At 49.4% G+C, this 21,310-nt stretch overlaps 2 protein-coding genes across 9 annotated transcripts in view; one reads left to right on the forward strand and one right to left on the reverse strand.

Annotated features, from left to right (window-relative positions):
- Positions 1-15,788, forward strand: part of MAP2K1 (mitogen-activated protein kinase kinase 1) — an 80,676-nt gene extending 64,888 nt beyond the window's left edge. Inside the window, exons 6-11 of the mRNA XM_082383403.1 lie at positions 6,591-6,715; positions 9,389-9,590; positions 10,849-10,913; positions 13,578-13,639; positions 14,045-14,090; positions 14,753-15,788. Of these exons, the coding sequence (XP_082239529.1) occupies positions 6,591-6,715; positions 9,389-9,590; positions 10,849-10,913; positions 13,578-13,639; positions 14,045-14,090; positions 14,753-14,866 (614 nt within the window). The 3' untranslated portion in view covers positions 14,867-15,788. The remainder of the gene's footprint in view (positions 1-6,590; positions 6,716-9,388; positions 9,591-10,848; positions 10,914-13,577; positions 13,640-14,044; positions 14,091-14,752) is intronic.
- On the reverse strand, positions 303-21,014 carry SNAPC5 (small nuclear RNA activating complex polypeptide 5). Of its 8 annotated transcripts, none has more exons than XM_082383540.1 (4): positions 20,803-21,014; positions 19,415-19,504; positions 18,502-18,647; positions 303-4,390 (listed from the first exon to the last, which is right to left on the reverse strand). In XM_082383540.1, the coding sequence occupies exons 1-3, from the start codon at positions 20,890-20,892 to the stop codon at positions 18,519-18,521; spliced, it is 309 nt and encodes a 102-aa protein (XP_082239666.1). In that variant the 5' UTR covers positions 20,893-21,014; the 3' UTR covers positions 303-4,390; positions 18,502-18,518. The 8 variants fall into 8 exon arrangements, 7 of the variants coding, with proteins under 7 accessions (XP_082239666.1, XP_082239665.1, XP_082239664.1 ...); XR_014242140.1 differs by lacking the exon at positions 303-4,390 and adding an exon at positions 13,331-13,610 and having other exon boundaries at positions 14,467-18,647; positions 20,803-20,987; XM_082383539.1 differs by lacking the exon at positions 303-4,390 and adding an exon at positions 13,331-13,610 and having other exon boundaries at positions 20,803-21,007.
- Positions 21,015-21,310: the final 296 nt, after the last annotated feature.

Below are 21,310 nucleotides of genomic sequence, written 5' to 3' on the forward strand. Positions count from 1 at the left end.
CTGCCCACAGGTGGTTGATTGGCTTTGTGATAGATTGAATATCTGCTTGTCTTCTGAAGTCGCCCAGATAGTCTGGAAGGGGAAGTATACTGCTCTAAGGCATGTTCTTTTAATGGGAAGGTTACTCTGTGGTCTTTGGCAAGTGGCTTCTACTTGAGTCTTAATTCCATATCTGTAATATGGGGCTGCTCTGCCATGCATTAGTATGGGTTCATTAGAAATGAGAGATCAGGGAATCCAGGATCCATAAACTCTTGCCTTTACTGCCCCCTTTTCCCTTTTCTTTTTCTCTCTCCCTTCTCTCCCTCTCCCTTCTCTCCCTCTCCCTTTAGTGTAACGCCTATACCTTTTGCTGTAGCTGTTGTTACTACCTGATTTCAGATTTGTGCTGATGAAAACCAAATCCTGAACTCTTGCAACATCATCTCTTGTTTAATGGTCAGCATTTGTGTGCCTTTTGGGTCAGGGATGAGCACTGCATTTGCAGAGAGGGGTGCACAAAGGTAGAAAATGAAAGCATTTCAAAACTAATGAATCAGGGACTTCCCTGGCGGCACAGTGGTTAAGAATCTGCCTGCCAATGCAGGGGACACGGGTTCGATCCCTGGTCTGGGAAGATCCCACATGTCTCGGAGCAGCTAAGCCTGTGCACCACAACTACTGAGCCTGTGCTCTAGAGCCCGTGAGCCGCAACTACTGAGCCCGCATGCCACAACTACTGAAGCCTGCGCACCCTAGAGCCCATGCACCGCAACGAGAAGCCACCGCAATGAGAAGCCCGCGCACCGCAACGCACACTAGCCCCCACTGGCCGCAACTAGAGAAAGCCCGCATGCGGCAACAAAGACCCAACGCAGCCAAAAAGAAAAAAGAAAAAAAAACTAATGAATCTTGGGAGGGAAGCAGAAATTGAAATGCAGTTGCTGGCCTTGGTTGCAAAACTCTTGAAAGTGGAGAGAGAAAAATAGCTGCTTGTTAGGACCCGGCACACGTGCTCCGAAGGCTCACTGTTTGAACTCACTTGTTAATCAGGAGGTGGGAAACAGCCTCTAGTTCCTGCTGTCAGCACGTCTCTTGCAGTTAAACTTGTCAAGGAGGAGGATGATGAGCTGGAGCTGAGAAGGAAGCGCTTGCTCACTAAACTGGAGCTCAGAATTATTTTCTCTCACAACCAGATTTTAAGGATTTCAACCTACCCCAAGTCAGCTCCTAGTCCCAGATAAAGCTTGTTTCATTGGTAATGTGAGTGACCCCCCTGCCGCTTCCCAACCACAACTTTTTAAAAAAATTGAGATACAGTTGACATATAACATTGTATTAGTTTCAGATGTAGAACATAATGATTTGATATACGTGTATATTGCGAAGTGATTGGCCACAGTACGTCTAGTTAACATCCATCACCTTACATAGTTACAATTTTTTTCTTGTGATGAGAACTTTTAAGATATACTCTCTTAGCAACTTTCGAATATACAGTATTGTTAACTGTAGTCACCATGCTGTGCATTGCATCTCTAGGACTTATTCATCTTATAACTGGAGGTTTGTGCCTTTTGACCACCTTCACCCACAACTTAGTAATGGCTTTTCTGAAACTTTGGAGTACAACCCACTATGGTTTGCCATTTGCTCTGTTGTTTAGACCCAGATTAGCTAGCCTCTGGATAAACGATCAATCTATGGCTTCTACTCTAGCCTCTGCCATTACCTCACTTTGTAACCTTGACAGATAACTCCCAGACTCTGGGCCTCAGTGTTTCTCGTCTGTGCACAGGGGTTAATAATGCTTACTTCACACCATTGTCGTGAGGATTAAAGAAGACAATATATTTAAAAGGCCTGGCATAGTAGGTGCTCAATGAACCAGAGCTGTTGTGGTGTCTTCCGAGGTTGGCTGGCTTCTAATTTGTTGAAATCTGTCTCCCCTGGTGGTGACAGCCTGGACACGAACAGGGACCTGTCCTTTTTACTCATAGCTCAGTGCAGGCACTTTATTAGTGTTTATAGAATAAACAAGTGACTCCGCTGAATTCTTTAATCCAAAGAGGAGTAGAAAATGCTTAGAAGTCGGGGCTTCCCTGGTGGCGCGGTGGTTAAGAATCCGCCTGCCAGTGCAGGGGACACGGGTTCGAGCCCTGGTCTGGGAAGATCCCACATGCCGCAGAGCAACTAAGCCCGTGTGCCACAACTATTGAGGCTGCGCTCTAGAGCCCGCGAGCCACAACTACTGAAGCCCACGCGCCTAGAGCCCGTGCTCCGCAACAAGAGAAGCCACCGCAATGAGAAGCCCGTGCACCGCAACGAAGAGTAGCCCCCGCTCGCCGCAGCTAGAGAAAGCCCGCGCACAGCAACAAAGACCCAACGCAGCCAAAAATAAATTAATTAATTAATTTAAAAAAGAAACAAAATGCTCAGAAGTCAAGTTAATACCATGTGCTCATGGGGGAAATATCAGGAGGCTTTGAACAGTGGTTATTTCTGGTGCAGAAAATATCAGAGAGGAAAATACTTTCTTCCGCTTAGTTTTTTCATAACACTTCCTTAATCATTTTTGAAGAAGGAAGGTTTATCCATCTTCATTGTTGCAGAGCCGGGGCAGGATCTGGGTATCAAACCTTAGCATCTTGTAGGTTTCCTAGGGAAGCTTGTCAGCCTGGGAGCTCAGAGAGTGGTGGATGCTTGCTGCGGAATACAGAGTGTCCCACCACACGCTGGGGCTCCTCCCAGCCTCACTCTCCTAATATTGGAGGGTCAGAAAGAGAACCCAAGGCCTGAAGAGGCCTCGGGGAGTAGAGAGGGCTTGCGCCTGTGATGTGAACAACGTTTGAGGTTGCTGCTAGGGAAGATGTGGGAGGAAAAGCCCGATTAAACCTCCCAGGGCTCCAAAGCAGGGCAGTATTCCATGCTGGGAAGGGCACTCAAAAGAACCAGGCACCTGGATGTAGAGCTGAACGGGTGGGTGGGAAAGGAGGAGGTTTTAGGGGTGGGGACCAGCACAGAGAGGCAGGCGAGCCCCAGCCTGGGGAAGGTGGACACGGAGACGTGCTGCAGCAAGAAGTTGCAGAAGTGAGCAGGACAGCGGGCTTGGAAGGGCAGGCCGAGGGGCCTGGACTGTACTGCGAGGCAGCCTCTGTGCGGGGGCTGTCCCACGGGAGGAGTGCCGGTCACTGTGCAAGACAGGCTGGAGGAGGAGTTGCTGGGCACGGGAGCAGAGGAAGGAGAGGCGGTGATTGTGGGAAGCAAATGCAGGAGGCTGACAATTGGAGGAAACAATCTCCGTGGCCTTATCTGACCTCTTTTCTGCCCCTAGAGAAGAGCCCGACTTGGCCGGGGCTGCCGGGAAGGAGCATGTCCTGGCCTGGTAGCTCCAGCCACACGCTCTGGAGTGGAGTGGAGTGCCCAGGTCTCCATGCAACTTCTTGTCAGGCCTCCAGGGTCACCAGGAGGGGCCCTGTGTGTGCATCTGGCTTCCAGGATGGATGTGGTCCAAGCAGGGAGACCCCCCTGAGGGTTTCCCTCTGCTCCGCTCTGGCCCCCACCCGCATGGATCTCTGCAGCCTCCCAGGCAGCGAAGTTCCCTGGGGCAGGTGGCGGAAGCAGGAGCCACAGCCAGGGAGGGAGGAAAGTGGCGTTATATAAGTTTGCAAAAAAGGAGGCTGGCTTGCCATGTGAATAGAAATCAGATACAAGGACAGTCACAGAGGCAGTGCAGCCACTCCTGAGCAGCAGCTGTGGCCCGGAGAGTGGTGTCTGAGCAGCAGGGGGGAGTGAGGGAGTGGGTGTCTGGTGCTGTGAACTGCCTGTCTTAGAGGGCAACCTGTGAAAGAGTCATTTTTTGTGATCCTGTAACGTGTGTGCTATTTAAGTGCCCACAGTTCATTCGACTGATCCTGGCCTCCATGTGGTGAGGTTGCGAGAGCTGGGACTGTTATCACTGCTTTACTGATACGTAGACCACAGACTACAGAAGCGAAGGGACTTGCTGAAGGCTGCACGTAGAGCAGGCGGCAGGGCCAGGATGTGAATACAGGTCCCCTGTCTCTGTAGCCAGTGCCACTCCTTTGCTTTATAACAAGGCCTAGCAGGTCATTTCTAAACAGGCCATGGGAACGTTGGAAGGTGAGGGAGCTCAGGGCTTCGTGGTCCAGTTGCAGGAAGGAAAGGCTGGGACGTTCTTCGGTGGAGGGAGGGACTCATGTTGGGGCGCCTCCCTGTGCCCAGCTGTCCCGGCTCCGGCCTGTTACTCAGCCTCACTTCGCACACACTGAACAGCGGCCTCCGGGGTCAGGCATCTGTCCTTTGTTGGAGAATGGTCACGGTGCTGTGGAGACGAGGACCAGGGGCTCCTTGGTGGGAAGTGTTTGTCGGGGCCGGTCCTAACACCAGGCTTGGGAAGAAATAAAGGAAAAGTTGGTTCCTGAGCTCCTGAAGTTTATAACCTCCCCGTGTGTTTGAAATAATTCTCCGGGAGGCCGAACGGTTCACCGCGTGACCTCACCCAGGTCATCGCTCCAGGGCCGTCCCTGCCCACAGGCCTTCCCTCGTCACTCTGTCACAGCAGCAGCCCCCTCACTGTCTGGGCTCTTACCAGGTTTTGTTATTATTTTCTTCATGGACCTGAGACCACCTGATGCTGCACATTGGTTTGTTGGTTTGTTTAGTCTGTCTCCTCACACTAAAGTGTAAGCTTTGTGACAGTGGGAACTGGGTTAGTTTGCTGGCTGTTGTGTCCCAGGTACGTGCGTGGTGCTGGCACATAGCAGGAGCTCAGTGGACACGGGAATGAGTGATGTGGCAGCAGGGAGGGTGGGGAGAGGACAGGTCCAGGCATCACAAGGTCTGAGTTCTGGTTCCTGCTCTATCCAGTTTTTGCTGTGTGACCTCAGTCAAGTCCCTGAATCCCTTTGGGCTGTAGGCTTTTCGTCTCCACCATGAAGGGGAGGAACCAGATGCCCTGTAAGGCTGCTTCTGACGCCTGTGTTCTGAGAGTCTGTATATGAGAGACACAGGAGGTTGCCAAGGGGTTTGGAAAGATCTCGTATCCTGTGCTGTCGTGTCTTGTGACACGTTGAGGGCTGGGTCTTAGAAAGACAGCACCCATGGTGCTGAGTGTGTGCATGTGTACACGGTGAGTTTATCTCCATTCATTCACAGGCATTTTGGAGCACCTCTTATGTGCCAGGTATTGTCCTGGCTCTGCAGTTACAGGGGTGAGGCAGACAGCCAACATCCCTGCCCTGGTGGAGCCTGCGGTGGGTGGAGAGAGGCTAGAGCTGGCTGGGGGCTGTGGTTAGGACCTGACCCAGGCTGGGGATGATGAGGGGCTGGGTGGAGGTGGGCAGGTGAAGGACTTACTGGGATATGAGAGGGTGATTTTTTTTTTTTTTTCAGTTTACTCTTGGAAAGATACTTAAATGGATCTGTTAGAAACTTGTTTAAGGATAAATAAACACATTCCTATGAGTACTGAAGGGGAAAATAATAAAATGTTAATAGTGGCTCTGGTAGGTTGGAATTATGGGGGTTTCATTTTTTTCCTCTGGTTCTCCAGATGTCCTGTATAGTGTCTGTATTACTTCCGTCAAAGATTCCCTGTCAGGGTTTACGATTTTGCTCCTGGGTGTGGCCTGCTCTTGAGCAGGTCTCATTGTTTGCTTTGCTGATGTCTGTCCACAAAGCCCTGGGGAACTTTACCAAGTCCCAGCCTCAGTAAGTGAGAATTCTTGGCTCTGCTCTGCCTGCTTCACGGGGCAGTTGTCTGAATCAGAGGAGATGGTAAAAGAAAAACATTTGGAAATTCACCTCTTGGCAAAGGGAAGGGCCAGTGGACTAATACTGGTGATGGGAGCCAGGGCGGGCCGCGGGGATGGTCCGAGTGCAGGGAAGGGGAATGGGGCTGGTGCTGGGGGCACTGCCTTGACCCTGAGGAGCAGCTTTCGGGCCTCCCTAGTTCTCTGGCCCCGGTAGCAAGAGACTCTCCCTGACTAACAGGTAGATGCAGCTGAGCAGGCTGTTAGGGATGTGACTTCAGTGAAAGAGAATCAAAAGTTGGCTCCCAGCCCCTGGCACGCACATTTATAAAACCCACATGCTCTGTGCATGAGGTCAATAATAGGAGTTCCTGCCTCCATCCCATCCTCCTTTAGTCTTTGGTCTGTAGCCTCAGCAAGCATCCAGGTCTTATTATGTCTTCCTACCTTATGATCCGGCGGCAGATATTGTGTCTTGCCAACAGGGGCAGTTGAAGCAACAGACCTTGAAATCTTGATTATTCATGGTAACTGACTCCTTCCTGTGGGTCATCTGGCCCAGTCTGGATTCTCAAAGAGTGGAAAACACTGGCTTTCTGTCCCGCTTCTACAGCAGCTTGTCATTCCTCTGCTGACAGCCCTTCCTCGAACCCTGAACGAAGGGGAATAAGGGGCCTTGGTGTCCAGTGCTCCTAAGCCAAGGGCTGGCTCTGTGATGGGGGCCGGGGTGTGTCATGGCATTCGTGGTCAGGGCTGGTCGGTCTGGGGAGCGCTGACCTTCCCCTTCCCAACCTACCTGTGTCAATTCTCTACTTTTCTGTTTTCTTTTCCCTACAGATGTCAAGCCTTCCAACATCCTAGTGAACTCCCGTGGGGAGATCAAGCTTTGTGACTTTGGGGTCAGCGGGCAGCTCATCGACTCCATGGCCAACTCCTTCGTGGGCACAAGGTCCTACATGTCGGTATGAGCACCGCGTTCCATTTTTCCAGCTTCTTATCTGATCAGGAATAGGAGCCAAGTGGGTGCCTTCCCCTATGGAGCCAGACCCTTGTGCTTGGGTGATGGAGGTGGGTGAGAAAGAACGAGGGATGAGGCATTGGGGTCCCCTCCCTGAGGAGATCAAAGTCTGATGGGGAGATGGTCTTGGCCCTTCACAGGCCTTGGAGCATGGTTGGGGCCCTGGGGCCCTGACTCAGTGGAAGAGATAGTAGGATCACAGCTTCAGCTCTCACTGGCACTTGGATGTTTCCCAGAGCTTGGCTTCCATTCTGAAGACACTGAGCTCCAGCTACCCTCAGGACCTCTGCCTGATCGTCTTAAGACCCTCAGACTGACATGTCCAGACATGTCCCCACCCCAGATTGCCCCACCATTTCCATTAGCAGTAAATTGCATCACTGTTTCCTTAGTTTTTCAAGGTAGAAACCTGAGCATCAGCCTTTAACCTCTCTTCCCAGCTCCCCATCCTTTTGGCATCTAGCAACCCCCAACTCCTGTGAGTCTATTCACAATTGTCTCCCCAGTCCAGCCTCTTCTCTCCCTCCTCACTGCATGTCTCCCAGTTACCTGCCCATGTCTCACCACGGCACACCTACCTGGTCCCCTGGCTGGAGTCTAGTTCAGCTGACAGCCTGAGGTCACTGAGGTGTTTCCTGCTTCCAGCCCTGCTGGCTTCCACCGCGCCCAGGGATGACACTGGCATGTTCTCTTGCTTCCCCCATACAACTAGCTCCCTGCGGGGCAGGGATAGGGCCGGAGGTGTCTCTGTTGTCCCAAGGGTCTGGCTTGGCACCTGGCACACTGTAGATGCTCAGGGAATTCTTGGCAAGTGAGTGAATGTTTGGTTGACTAAACGGGTGGGTAAATGGCTAACATGCTCGTGAGAAGGATTCAGAAAGGGGAGACGTGGCTCTGGGTGAGTGCTGACCAGGGCAGAGTAGAGGCGCGTTAGTTGGAGTGAGTGGGAGGCCTTCGTGGAGGTGGAAGGAGGGGCCGGCACGGGGGCTCAGGGCATCTTAGCACATTGTGTTTTATGTACACTCTTCAAGGACCTTCATATCCTGGAGTGATGATCCTCTCTGATCTATATGGTTGTCCCATGAAGTAAAGATTAGTGTACCCATTTTAGAGATGAGGAAATCTAGACTCAGGGAGGTGAAGTGACCTGCCCACTTCACCTTGCAGAGCCGGCGTTGAAAGCCAGGCCTCCTTGCCGGTCAGTCCCCCTTTGCACTGCAGGCTCTCACTTGCCTCTTAGGTAAGATTTGGCAGCTGCTCCTGGCCTCCCTGTGTGGAAGGTCCTGCTCACACCCTCATTCCTTCTTGTCTGTCCTCTGCCCACACTGTGATTCCAGCCACTGGTAACATGACTCACCTGGCGCTGACCCACATCGCCACCCCCTCCATTCCAGTGGCTAAAGGCATGAAGCCCATCAGCTCTTCAGCTTCTTCCCTAAATGTCTAAAAACTGAGCAGCTAGCACCCTGGGCTACTCAACTGCCAACTATCGAGTTCAAAATCAATTAACAGGCCCTGGAACTTATATTGATCCAGGGTTTAGTGGTTTGGGTTTTTGTGGTTACATGGTCAGTTCCAAAATAGTTCCGTGTTGGGGTTAGTGAAAAATCCTATGGGTGAAATGAATTTGATGTCTAAATAAGTGCATGATGGTCAGAATAAAGATTTTTTTTTTTGGTAGGGTTCTTGAAATACATGTACTATTTCAATTAATGCTCAATAAAAATAATGCTTTATATAGCACTATATATAATATTTCTTTCTCTTTGACTATTCTCACCAATAACAACTCATATTTGCATAACATTTTGCAACATCTACCATACATTTTCATTTGATTTGAGCTTTTCAGTGCCCTAGTTAGTAGAGCAGGTATTTTGTTATGTTGTTACTATCATCATTAGCCCCATTTCACTAGCCCCAGGAAACTGAGGCTCAGGATCACCTAGCTTGTAAGTCCCAGACTTGGGACTTGAACCCAGATCCTTTGCCTTTTCTACTCCTCAATGTTGCCCAAGAACAGTGAGTTAGTGGCAAAGCTGGTCTTAGAACTCAGCTTTCCTTACTCTCAAGGCCAGTGTTCTCTCTACCCACTGATACCTCATTCATGACCCATGTTCCAGAAGCTTCATGTTTTTGGACTCAGGACTCAAGATGAGCCTCTCATGCTGGGCTTTGGATAAGCTGTCCTGCACATGTAAGACAGTGACCAGGATGAGCAAAGCTGGAGCCACAGCTGAAGCCTAGCCAGGGCCCAGCTGGGTCGGATGCTGTTAGTTCAGGGCAGGTTATAGGGGAGACAGCAGTTAGGGGTCAGACCCACGGGAGCCAGCTAGGATTTGGTAATTACAGCATTTGGGGGCAGGTGGGAAGCCAAATTGAAGAGGTTAGTGGAGGTCCTGAAACAGGATGTGAGCTCTGGAGAGGAAGGGGCAGAAGATAAAATGCCTAAGTAGACGTAGGGCTGGGACCAAGCAGGGCAGCCCTGCACTCTCTTGCAGTGCAAGCAGGCCTCAAAGGGGCAGGAAGCCCCAGGTATTCATGAGGACTCACCCATCCCTCTTATGCATGGGCCAAGCTAGCTCACAGGTGATAAATGTGTCTGTCTCTCCTGCAGCCAGAAAGACTCCAGGGGACTCATTACTCGGTGCAGTCGGACATCTGGAGCATGGGGCTCTCTCTGGTTGAGATGGCGGTCGGGAGGTATCCCATCCCTCCTCCAGATGCCAAGGAGCTGGAGCTGATGTTTGGGTGCCAGGTGGAGGGAGATGCGGCTGAGACACCGCCCCGGCCAAGGACTCCCGGAAGGCCCCTCAGCTGTGAGTGGCCTGGTGTGGCCCCAGCTTGGCCTGTGGGTGGTCTTTTGCTGTCAGGGGTTTCTGGAGGGCTGATTCTCTGTCTCTGGAGCCAGGCTGGGGCATGGGTCTCCAGGTGTAGGAAATTATTATTACCAACAACTTCCTACCATTTGTTGAGTACCCACTGTGTTCCTGGTACTGCGCTTAGTATTTTATACGTATTATCTAATTTTAAAAATCATGACTTTGTTTTAGGTAGATTTTTTAAAAATTGAGATAAAATTAACAGCATAAAAGGCACATTTTAAAATGTACAGTTCAGTGGTTTTTAGTATATTCCTCCATGTTGTACAACCATCACCACTATGTAATTCAAGAACATTTCCATCACCCCAGAAAGAAACCATCTCCATTAGCAATCACTCCCAGCTGACCCACCCTGGCCCCCGGGCAATCACCAGTCTACTTTCTATCTCCATAGATTTGCCTAGCGTTGTCTGATTTTAATAGCAGTCGTGTGTGAGCACTACTCTAATTTCCATTTTAGGTGTGAGGAAACTGAGGCACAGAGTGCTTGACTCGCCACGTGCATTTATTTGTAAGTGGCCAAGTCTGACTCTGAGGTGGTAAGCACTGTGTAGCACTGCCTGCCTTTCTGAACTGTGAAGGAAACCTGGTATTGGAAGATCCTGGCCCAGCTCTCATCTTCTGATGTAGCTCCTGCTAGGGCATTCCTGTCTGACCAGGGAGACCTGGTCTTTACCTCCATGAGGCCCACATGGGAGAGGGCATGCATGAAAGGAGAAACAGGGAGGGGGCAGGGGTAGCCAGTGGCGGGTTGTTGCAGGGGCTGGTGGCTGTGGCCCCGGAGAGCCAAGAGGAAGAGACCCAAGTTCAGGGAACATGAAAACTAAATCCTTTAGAGTTATTTAGTTATTATCTCATTTGCTCCTCTTTCAGTGTAAGGAAGGGGAGAAAGGCGGACATAATTTTTACCCATCTCTACAAAACTCAAAATGAGGCTCAGTGGTCAGCTGATTTACCTAAGGTCACAAATCTTGGATGCGGCAGAGCCCAGACTCCGACCCTGGTCAGCTTACTCCGTGGCTTTGGCTGGTCCCCTCTGTGTTCAGGCCTTATCTGTGGCTCTTCTGTCTCTCTTTATCGTCCACGACTCTGTTCTAGTCACTAGGGTCCATGCCCACCCCTAGCCTCATATTGGCAAATAACCTTCTGTTTCTGAGAAGTGTTTTCTTTTTTCTTTTTATAAAATCTGTAGCTTATGGAATGGACAGCCGACCTCCCATGGCAATTTTTGAGTTGTTGGATTACATAGTCAATGAGGTAAGGTACTGCATGGCTTCTTTGACCTTGGAATTTATTTGCTCCTCTTAAGAAAAAAACTCACAGTTGATTTGTCTGGGAAACCTCTGAACTGTTCCCACAGTATGGGCTGCCCGGGCTCCAAGATTCGTGTGTCCTGGTTTGTGCGTCATGATCCTGGAATTGAGTGGCTGGTTTAGAGGCTGCAGAAGTCCCTTCCCCAGGAACATCTTCATGCAGCTCTGAGTCCCTCCTCCTCTCTCAGATTCAGGAGCCTCCACCTGCCCATTTACATTCTCATCCTTCAGTCACCAGGCATTTCCTTTTTTTCAGCTAGCGTTTCTTGTGCACTTACTATGTGCTAAGCACTGTGGGGTGGCGGTAGGAGTGAGATGGGGATCCACAAATGGAAAAACAGTCTCAGGTCTTAAAGACTGTTAGATTGTGTAGGGGAGGCAAGGCAAATGCATGTGTGACTGCCATATATGGTTTTCTCCATATAAAGCAATGAACATAAAAAGTGACAGTGCAGAAGGAGATATGGAAAATATTCACTATTAGTTGTGTGCAAAAAGCAGATTATAAAATAGTATGTATACTATGATTGGTTCTTTAAAGAAATCTATGTACGCATGTATGTGCACATAAAGCCTGGAAAGTAATATGATATAGTGATTATCTTGAAGTGATGGAATAACAGGTGATTCAATTGCTGTTGGCTAACTTTAATACAAAGAAGATATATTATTTGTGAACTATATATACCAGTATGTTTAAATGTAAAAAGGATCAAGGAAGGGACTGACAAGTATTCATCAGTTTGGGTTTGGGGGAGCGGGAAGCTAGGACTAGCACCATGGCTGCTCAGAGGAGGGTGGGGCAGGGCTGGAGGAGCTCGAGGGCAGGACAGGATTTCAGATGATTAAGGAAGGCCAGCACTCTCCTGGTGTCCGGAGCAGCATGGGTAGAGGAAGAGGAGGGCCTAGCTCTGACCTGTTTGGGAGGCAGCTGGAGGCCTCCCACTCGGCTGAGGTGCGTGGTAAAGGGCATCACCCCATTTTCTTCTTCCTTGAGACTAGTGGAGTTTCATGCTTTCTTACTGCTCTCTAAAACCAGACCCCCAAAGGCTCAGATAGGTCCCCTTGTTCATTACAAACTCAGCGGGGAAAATCCTGGCTCACCCCAGCAGTTAAAAAATCACTGTCACTGGTTCACAGTCTACTGGAGAGCTTAGTTCAGCTCTCTTTACTGCCTGGCTGCACACCTTTATGCTAAGCCCTGTGGGACACAGGAAGTTCGGGATCTGATCTGGGCTGCTTAAGGACTCAAGGGAGGCAGAATGTGTTGCATTTGTGTTAGGAAGGCCATCCTCTCCTGCTGGGACCTAAACTGGGTCGTGCTGGGTGGGAGCCACATTAAGGGAAGGGACGGCTGAGGTCAAATAGTTGCCAGTCACCTAGTGTGCACCGATTTCTTAGATATTTTCACATTCATTTTCCTACTGAGTGCTCCAGGCACTGCTCAGGTGGGCCAGGCTGGTTTCGTTTTCCTTTTCATACAGCTAAGGAAACAGGCTCCAAGATGAAAAGCAGCTCAGGCTCGTCCCACCTAGCGCTCTTCCTTCCTTCCCACCTACTCCTCTCAGCCCCCATCCTACCTCCCAGGAGGCTGGGCTGCACCTCACACTCTGCTGGCACACAGCCCCTCCCTCGCCTGGCCTCTCCCTTGAATAGTCCCTTCAGCCCCCCTCAGCACCGTGGGCCCCGAAAGCTGGGTTTTAGTCCATGACCTGGGATCAGGCTTATTCACCTGCTGTTCTGATAAGGCGTTCAGGGCAAGAGGAGGAGTAGGCTGGACTCCTCTGGTAATGTTAGTGTTTGATTTTTAGTCTCCAATCACCTGTTGACTTGGGTTACACATCGGAGCAGTGTCTGGGAGTCAGCTCACAAGGAAGCTGCACAGATCCCCAGTACGGGTCACAAGAAGGGTGGGTGACATTTCCTGGGGCTGTGTGGTGCATGAGCAGGGTGCCCCAGGGCCTTGCCCTGTGTGATCTCCACCATACACCCTGGAAAGACAAGGGCTACTGCCAGTGTGCTTGCTCTGATGCCTGCAAACACCCTCATTCCTGCAGTGAGTGTGTAGGTAACATTCTTCCAGACCCAGCTCTCTGCCAGTTAATGTTTTTTTAAACTTTGTGTGCTCCTTCAGAGCTCAGGAGGGATAAACATTTTATTATTTAGCCAGCCTCACAGGTGCTGTCCGGGCTGGCCTATGCCTAGTGGTTTGCATATCCCCCTAGCTGCTGCTCCTAGTAATTGATGGTTCTGTTTCCCTGCCACACTCCAAGATGTACAGTGGTAGAGCCTCAGAGCTAAAAAGGGTCCCAGGGATTGTTAAGCCCAACCTCCTCGTTTCACAGAAGGGTCATCTGAGGCTCAGAGAGGAACAGTGATTTATTCAGTCACTAGACAAGTGAGTGCTCAGAACACTGACTTGGCCCCAGTTCTGACTGGTTTGAGATTGATGGTTCCAACACGGTAACCCGGTAGCAGCCATTGGCCTCTCACCCCTGTCTTTCCTTGACTGGATAAGGGCAGCACTGCCCAGAGGTGGGAGTGGGGAAGGGAGAGGTGGGTGGAGCAGGACACCGGGCATTTCCTATGTCTTCACATGTACTTGCAGCCTCCTCCAAAGTTGCCCAGTGGAGTATTCAGTCTGGAATTTCAAGATTTTGTGAATAAATGGTAAGTCACCTCCTGTTCTCTGAAAGTACTTTGGTTTTGTCAGGCTCCCCATCCATCTTGGAGAGCACAGCTTTGCCTTTTACCCTTTAGCTGCTGCCCTTCTTCCAGAGTGCTAGGACTTAGGTGACCTATCTGACTGTAGCAGCAGGCAAAACAGCTGCTGCGCTCAGCACTTAACTGTAAAGGGACTGCATTTTGCCTTTTGGCCTTAGTTTAATTCAACAAGCGTTTATTAACCTGCTGTGGGCGTGACACTCTGCTAAGAACAGGAAGGTGGGTAAGGCTTAGGCACTCTTCCTCAGAGCCTATGGGGTGTGGGGAGGACGGGCATGCATGCACACGTAAGTAATCTGAGTTAGAACCAGTGCCAAGCAAGAGCTCTCACACTGTCTTTCTTCCTTTAAGCTTAATAAAAAACCCTGCAGAGAGAGCAGATTTGAAGCAACTCATGGTAAGTCATTTATTTCAGATTCTTACACTGCCACCTGCTTACTCATTTGTTCTCCTCTGTCAGTCATCTATCCAGTACTTCCCGAGCCCATACCCTGCTCTGCCTTGACCACTGTAGTCCAGCTGATCAGGGGCCTGCAGGATACCCAACAGATCTCCCCAGTCCTCCTATCAGTTTAATGGAAAAGCCAGGATGACCCTGCAGCCAGAGGGAGTCCAGGGAAAGAAAGGGCCAGCCCGCCCCTGCAAGGGGACAGGGCCTCTTTGTAGTACTGACTGGCTTATCTTAGATTCAGTCCCCTCACCAAGTAACTTTACTTGTCTCCTACGTGGTGGTGTGGTAGGAGGAGTGGGATACTGCAAATGTCTGAACTCACGTGCCATGTAGAGCCTGGTCAGCGTAGCACGCGCTCTCAAGTTCATCAGTTCCTTTGTTCCTTTAACAAGTCTGCGAGGCACTGCAGGCAGAGCGGCTGTCTCCATTTCAGAGAGAGCGGGCTTGGGGAAGGGTAAGACCAGCAGAGCCGGGGCTTCAGGCCTGCAACCGGCCAAGGGCAGGCTCCCAGAGCACCTTCCAAATGCAGCACAACCTCCAGACCCAGGACTCTTGAATTTCCCTCCTTGGTTTTTAAATACACTTTCTGTCCATCTCCTCACACACAGGTTCATGCTTTTATCAAGAGATCTGATGCTGAGGAAGTGGATTTTGCAGGTTGGCTCTGCTCCACCATCGGCCTTAACCAGCCCAGCACACCCACCCACGCGGCTGGCATCTAAGCACTGGGGAAGCAGCCGAGTCCTCTGCGCAGTGGCATGCCATGTTGCTTCTGGGCCTCCTTCCCATGCCTGTCTCTGTTCAGATGTGCATTTCACCTACGACAAAGGATGAAGAACACAGCATGTGCCAAAATTCTACTCGTGTCATTTTCAATATTATCATCTTTATTCTTATTACTATTGTTATTCCCCTAAGTGGACTGGCTTTGTGCTTGGGGCTATTTTTGTGTATGCTGATGATCAAAACGTGCAATGTTGAACTACAGTGAAACTTTGGTGACTGTTGGGTAGTCATTCTTACTGAAAACTGCACTGCTCTCCCACACCGTGACTGGCTGGCTGCCTGTATTTTCGGGATTCTTTGACACTTGGTGGTACTTCATTCTTGCCAGGCTTACCTTCCTTCCAACTGAGTAGGAAGGGGCCTTGTAAGATCCTTCACAGGCAGTGCATGTGAAGCATGCTTTGCTGCTATGAAAATGAGCATCAGAAAGTGTGTATCATGTTATTTCATTATGTTTTTGCTTTTAGTGTAGAATTCAGCAATTTCCATCAAAATCTAGCCAGAGCCCTTCACTGCCATGATAGCTGGGGCGAACCAGTCTGTCTACTGTGATGATCTGTAGACTTCTGGTTGTATTTCTGTATTTATTTTTAAATATACCGTGTGGGATATTTAGTGCTATGTCTCTTTAAGTTTGGATTAGTGTTTCTAAAATGGTGGAGTTACTCTGAATGTTACAAATGGATCAAGGCATTAACGTGTATGAGATTTATCTTTCCCCAAATCCAAGTACTGATGCTATTGTAAACAACAGTGTGTATAGTGCCTAAAAACTGTATGGAAATCCTTTTACCATTTTAATCCAGATGTTTAACAAATCTAATCTCTTATTCTAATAAATATACTATCAAATTCAAAGGGTGAAAGATATTTCTACTTCTGTGGAGGGATTTTCAATGTCTGTAGTGCACAAGAAATCAAAAGATTTAGCAGCCACGCATTACTGAGAGGGAAAAGGCAAAGACAGGAAGGAGGCTGGAAGGCGGAAATACCACACTGAGGACAAGTTCAGTGCTTTGGACTAATGGGGCTTCCTGTAATTCTAATCTTTGGACTTTCTCCAGTTCTTCTCATCAAGCACCCTTATCTTTCAACCACTTTTCCTGTGGACCTGTGAAAAGATCCCACTGATTCTTTCCGTCTTTTTATACAAGGGAAAAACAGTAGGTGGGGGTAGGATTGGGGGGCGGCCGGTGCCTGACTGGCACTGGAGCCTCCACCCGGGACTGTGCCGTGCTGCTTTGCTCCACTGAGCAATGGCTTCCCTTCTCTCTCCAGTTACACCTGAGACACCTTCCTGGAGAGGAGACAAGTGCCTGGCACTGGGTTTGTTGTGACTGTGGGGCGGCAGTGAAGCCAAAGAAAATGAAGCTATGTCCCAATTGGCCACCCTTCTTTCTTTGAAAAGTAACTTTTGAGATTTAGGTTATATGTGAGGCTGCCTTCCCTCATTTTCTTCGAGAGGGCAGGTAATAGAAAACCAAAATAAATATATATTTAACAATAAAAGGCCTATTTCATTTTCAAATTAGAAAACAGAACTTCTTAGGTAAATCTCCTGAGTAGGTAGTTCCACTCTAGATCTACCAGAGCCTGAAATACAGCCAGGATTTTAAAAACTGGTCAGTGCTATATATACACGGCTGCCTCAGCCAGTTATTTTTTTTTCTCACTGCGAGGCTAACATCTGTTCTAAGTCAACAGCCTAACTTACATGTTTTCAATATACAAACATGCAGATGAGGTTTAAGACCCACACCCTACTCACACCCTACTCACTCCCAGGGTCTTTTCCTAACAGAGACGATGTCACCACCACTGAGAATGTCTCGAAGTGTGCCAACTAATGAATGGGGTAACCTGGTGCCTAAAACCTGGATCTGAACGCTTTCAAGGTCAATGTCTTTTGAGGGGTGTTTTAAATCCTCTATTCACATCCAAAGGTATTTCATTTTGAGAGTCAAAAAGATTTCTTCCTAGTACTTTTCACCAAGAATGATCTAATTCTCAAGAATGATGTTCCCTACATCACTCTTGCTGTGTTTTTTGAGTTCCTCAGGCCAAATTCCTTCCTCAAACTTCCTTACTGAGACGTCAATAATAGTTGGATTTGTGTTTTTTTCCAGCCGCCGCACGGCTTGCAGGATCTTAGTTCCCCCACCAGGGAATGAACCCGGGCCCTCGGCAGTGAAAGTGCAGAGTCCTAACCACTAGACCGCCAGGGAGTGAAAGTGCGGAGTCCTAACCACTAGACCGCCAGGGAATTGCCAATAGTTGGATTTTTAAAGGATACCTTGTGAGTGTCTCACAAGGACCTGTGAAACTGCTAGAGCAGATATGAGTACTCTGATTTTATAGATGGGAAAGTGAGCTGCAAAGGTGAAAAGCAAGCAACCAGTTGGTGGTCAAGCTAGAATTCATACCCAACTTTTCTAGCTCTTAAAAACCCATGCTCATATTTTAAGTTAGACCCCAAAATGTGTACCTTGATGCTTTTTGTTGCAAAATAATTTTCACACTGTGTTTTCCGAGAAACATGCTCATTTAAACTTCTGGCTACTTCCTGTAAGAGTAGCTCAAAATAACTTTAACGAAATATTAACAAATATGTCTGTGCTCTCTCTGGAACAGTTATGTAAGGAGCTGTGCTTGAGGAGGCTGTGTTTTGTTTGGCTTTTCTGGGCAGGGCCAATTACTTTTATAAAATTAAGCAACTACTTGTCTGTATATTCAGTGGAAAAGGGACAGTACGCAGAAATGAGTCTCAACTTCAAATATGAAGTTTAACAACTCTTATTCTGTAACTATCATCTCTTTATTACAAAATCCAACCTCCCAAGCCTAGTGATCCTTCTTCAATGGCACATTTCCTAAGTCCAGAAATGGGTTTTCAACCATCCTACTGTATCGTTCACCCAAGAGGAACTGACCCTCTTCTCTGTTTCTGTCTGGAAAGCAGCAAGCTGCCTGATGACTATTTATCTTTATTTCTAAGCACATTTTACCACAGTGATGTCTCAACCTAGATGTGGTGACAGCCACACAAAGCATATTAATAGGCAGTTTTACGATGTCACGGAGAGGTGGCAACAGCTTGTGCTCTCAAGTGGCCCTCTGTCCTCTTTTTCATCTTTCTCTCCCACACTGTGGCCATGCTCTGCTCACAAGGGTTCAATGGCATGCAAACAGTCTTTAATTGGTTTTCTTAAAAGAGGCATTGATTGGAAAGGCTTGCTTGTATTTAAACTCTGCCCTTTTTGCGAATGCCAGACCTTCTCAATAGCATTTCAGAGGAAGTTTCTGGTTTTGAACACAGTTACTGAATCTGACCAGAATATAAACACAGCACCACCCATATTGCTCAATATTGAAACACTGCATCTCTGCTTTTCTGTATGTCATAATTTTGGTTAAAGCACTCTGAAACTTGAGTTATTGATGGAACCATTTTTACAACTACACATCCTCCTAAAGTTCTTGCTTCCTTTTAAATGAGGCCACAGAGCCCATGGCAAGAATTCTTTGAAGAGAGAAAGTTCCTGAGGCTTTGAACTTAACTCCTATGACTAACCCTGGCTCTTCTCCTCTTCAGGAATCGGATTCTTCTTCCTCCTCCTCCTCCTCCTCCTCCTCTTCTTCTGGCACATGGCTCCTTGTGCTCAACTCCAGTGCAGTCTGGTTGATTGATGCTTCATTGTCTACATGCACCAACATCTGCTTTAGTCAAGGACACATTATGGATTAGTAGGAAGAACACTGGCCTCAAAACAAATTAATGTTTTCAAATAAAATCTCAACTGCATATTCATGCGCAATATTTATCACTAAGAACTGTGGCCAGTTTCCTATTTCTCCAAATTCTACCCTGACCCCCCAACCCCCATTGCCAAAATGGGAGCAGAGTAAATGCCCTAGATTTGATAGAATATTACCTGATTTACAAACATGGTTTTTACATAAGAATTATGCTGGCTTAGATGTGCTGCTTTCCAATAGTTTTAAAGGCTTAACACGCATCTGGGAGAACTGTTCAAATATGGTATATTTAGAAGATGATTTTCCTGAGCGCATTTGGTGAGAGAAGGATATGATGAGGGCAAGAACTCATTTTTTAGCACTAGGCTTTGTAGTTGAAGCCACACTCTATTTTTAAATCCCAAGCTTGCTTATTCACAGAACAGGAAGAGTTTTGACATCTTCCTGCAAAAATCTTCACACTCTTCCCAGTTCACTGGAGTGACTAGAGAAAGTGGATGAATAGGAAGGTCGAGGCAATATAAAAGTACAGTCAACCACAGTGTAGCTAGCTGGTAGATGTTCCCTGTTTAAAACAGTAATATAGACAAGCCAGTTCATTAAACTAGAAAGTTCTTATCAGCACTTCCCAGAGTCCTTTGGGCTTGATAATGTAATTTACAATTTTTGATGGCTAAGCAGCTTAAGAGCAGAATGGACTCCCCGGGCCCACACTTGATTAAGCTTACATCATGTGACTGTTCAGGCGCAGGTTGAGAAGACGGCATCTCATCTTCTCTTCTAGAACTAATCATTGACTGGAGGGCCAGTTCTTCAACCTAGAAAAGAAGAGTCAAGGACACTTTCCTTACTATGTCACTGGGCTACTGATGTAGGTGAGATGTATTGAGCACGCTGTAAGCGGTGGGCATCATGAGAAGAAGTGAAAACAGGGTAAGCTCTGTGAAGCTCCAGAGGGAAGGGTGGGGCTCCTCGAGCTTTCCCCGCCTGTTAAGAAAACAGCACGGAAAGCTTCCAGCCCCTTTCTCCTAGGGTGAACAGGTGTTCCAGCTGAGCCGAGGCTTCCACTCGCCCAGACCTAGCAGCCCAGGGGAGAAAACACAAGCATGCCCTTAAAAAAGCCAGGTGTCTTCTGATTCCACACACCCGAGCTTGTCTACCCCGTAATAAGAAGGCGAAGGCAGGAAGACTGGAAAATGGGGGCGTTTCCCGGAGCGCAAAGGAATCTAGGCTCTGGCCGCGGCCATCGTCAGCACGCTCACGTTAGGCACTGGTACAGGCACTGCGGTGATGTCAGAACACAAAGAAGTGCAGGCCATTACATGTACCCTAAGGAAAAGCGCAGTTTTCATAGGTCGCAGGTGGACAGTGCTTCTCAGTTTACAAAGAGCCTTCAAAACCCTCATCTCACTTGGAATTAGAGAGCCTGGAAGTGCCGAGCAGGAATTAGCAGGAGCGTCTCACTGAGGCTGAAGGGGGTGACTTCCGCAGAGGTCTGGGAACTGGCGCTGATGGGTTTCAATCTCGACTCCTCGTCAAGGCCGTGGAGTCAGTAACAGCTCCGGGGAGAAGAGCTACCGGGAACTACTTTGTGGCCGGTCTCTTCTCGCAGGGCCTTACCGTCTCCCTTCGCAGAGTGGGCGCATCCGCCAGCCGGTCGGCTTTGCGAGACTAGAGCTGTATCAAGCGACCATACTAAGTAGTAAAGACAGTAGGGGCTCGGAAGGGGAGGCCGGTGGGGGGCAGGGGCGGCCTAGGCGAGCCTGCGGGAGGTCTCCCTTCCTCAGCGCGTGGTGCGGCCGCCCGCGTTTCCGGGGCTGCGGGGGTCCGGTGTGTGCCTGGGATGGGGCGGGGCGGGGCGGTACTCGCCAGACTGATTGCTGAGTCTCAGCCCAGACCTGCGGGATCAAGATTCTTAGAGGGGTGGACCCATAATCTCAAATCCAGCCCCCCAGGTGCCGGTAAGCCACCAGGTCCAGCCGCGACGGCCGGGTGAGGAAGGGCTAACCGGCGGCACCAGGCGGGCGCCGCAGACGCCTGGGCTCCGCGGGGAGCCGGGCGGCCCGCGGCGCCGAGGCGACGGAACGGAGGAGCGGAGTGGGGGGCGCAGGGTCACCTTGAGCCGGTTCAGCTGGTCGTGCAGGGCCGCTTTCAAGCGGAGCAGCGTCTCCTCCTCCTTGCGCAGCTCCTGAAGCCGGCTCAACATCGCGCGTCTTCACGCCGGCGGCCGGCCGGGCACTCGCCGATGACGCCATCTCCGCGCCGTGCTACCGGAAACGGAAGGCGGGCGGGGCGGCCGCTTCCTGCTGGCGGCCGGGGTCGCCGCTTCCCCGCGGACCGGCTCGGCCCACGGACGGAGTGGGAGTTTTACACCAAAAACCTAGACTCGAATGATGAGGATTCCTAAGGCAAAGGGCATTGGAGCTGTAAAGGACCTGGAGATAAAAATGGTCAGATAGCATGTGTCAAGTGCTTCAGTTGAACAGCACGAACACCCTTCCACTGGTGTTGCGTCAGGCGGCTGCTTTCGCTCCCCCAAACCCGCAGACGCGTTTGAAGGCAGGGAGTATTGCCAGCATATAGTACATGGTACAGGAGCCCTACTGTGTTGGAGGTCCAGGCAG

This window comes from Balaenoptera borealis (assembly GCF_965194805.1).
Source record: "Balaenoptera borealis genome assembly, chromosome: 3".
Lineage (NCBI taxonomy): Eukaryota > Metazoa > Chordata > Mammalia > Artiodactyla > Balaenopteridae > Balaenoptera > Balaenoptera borealis.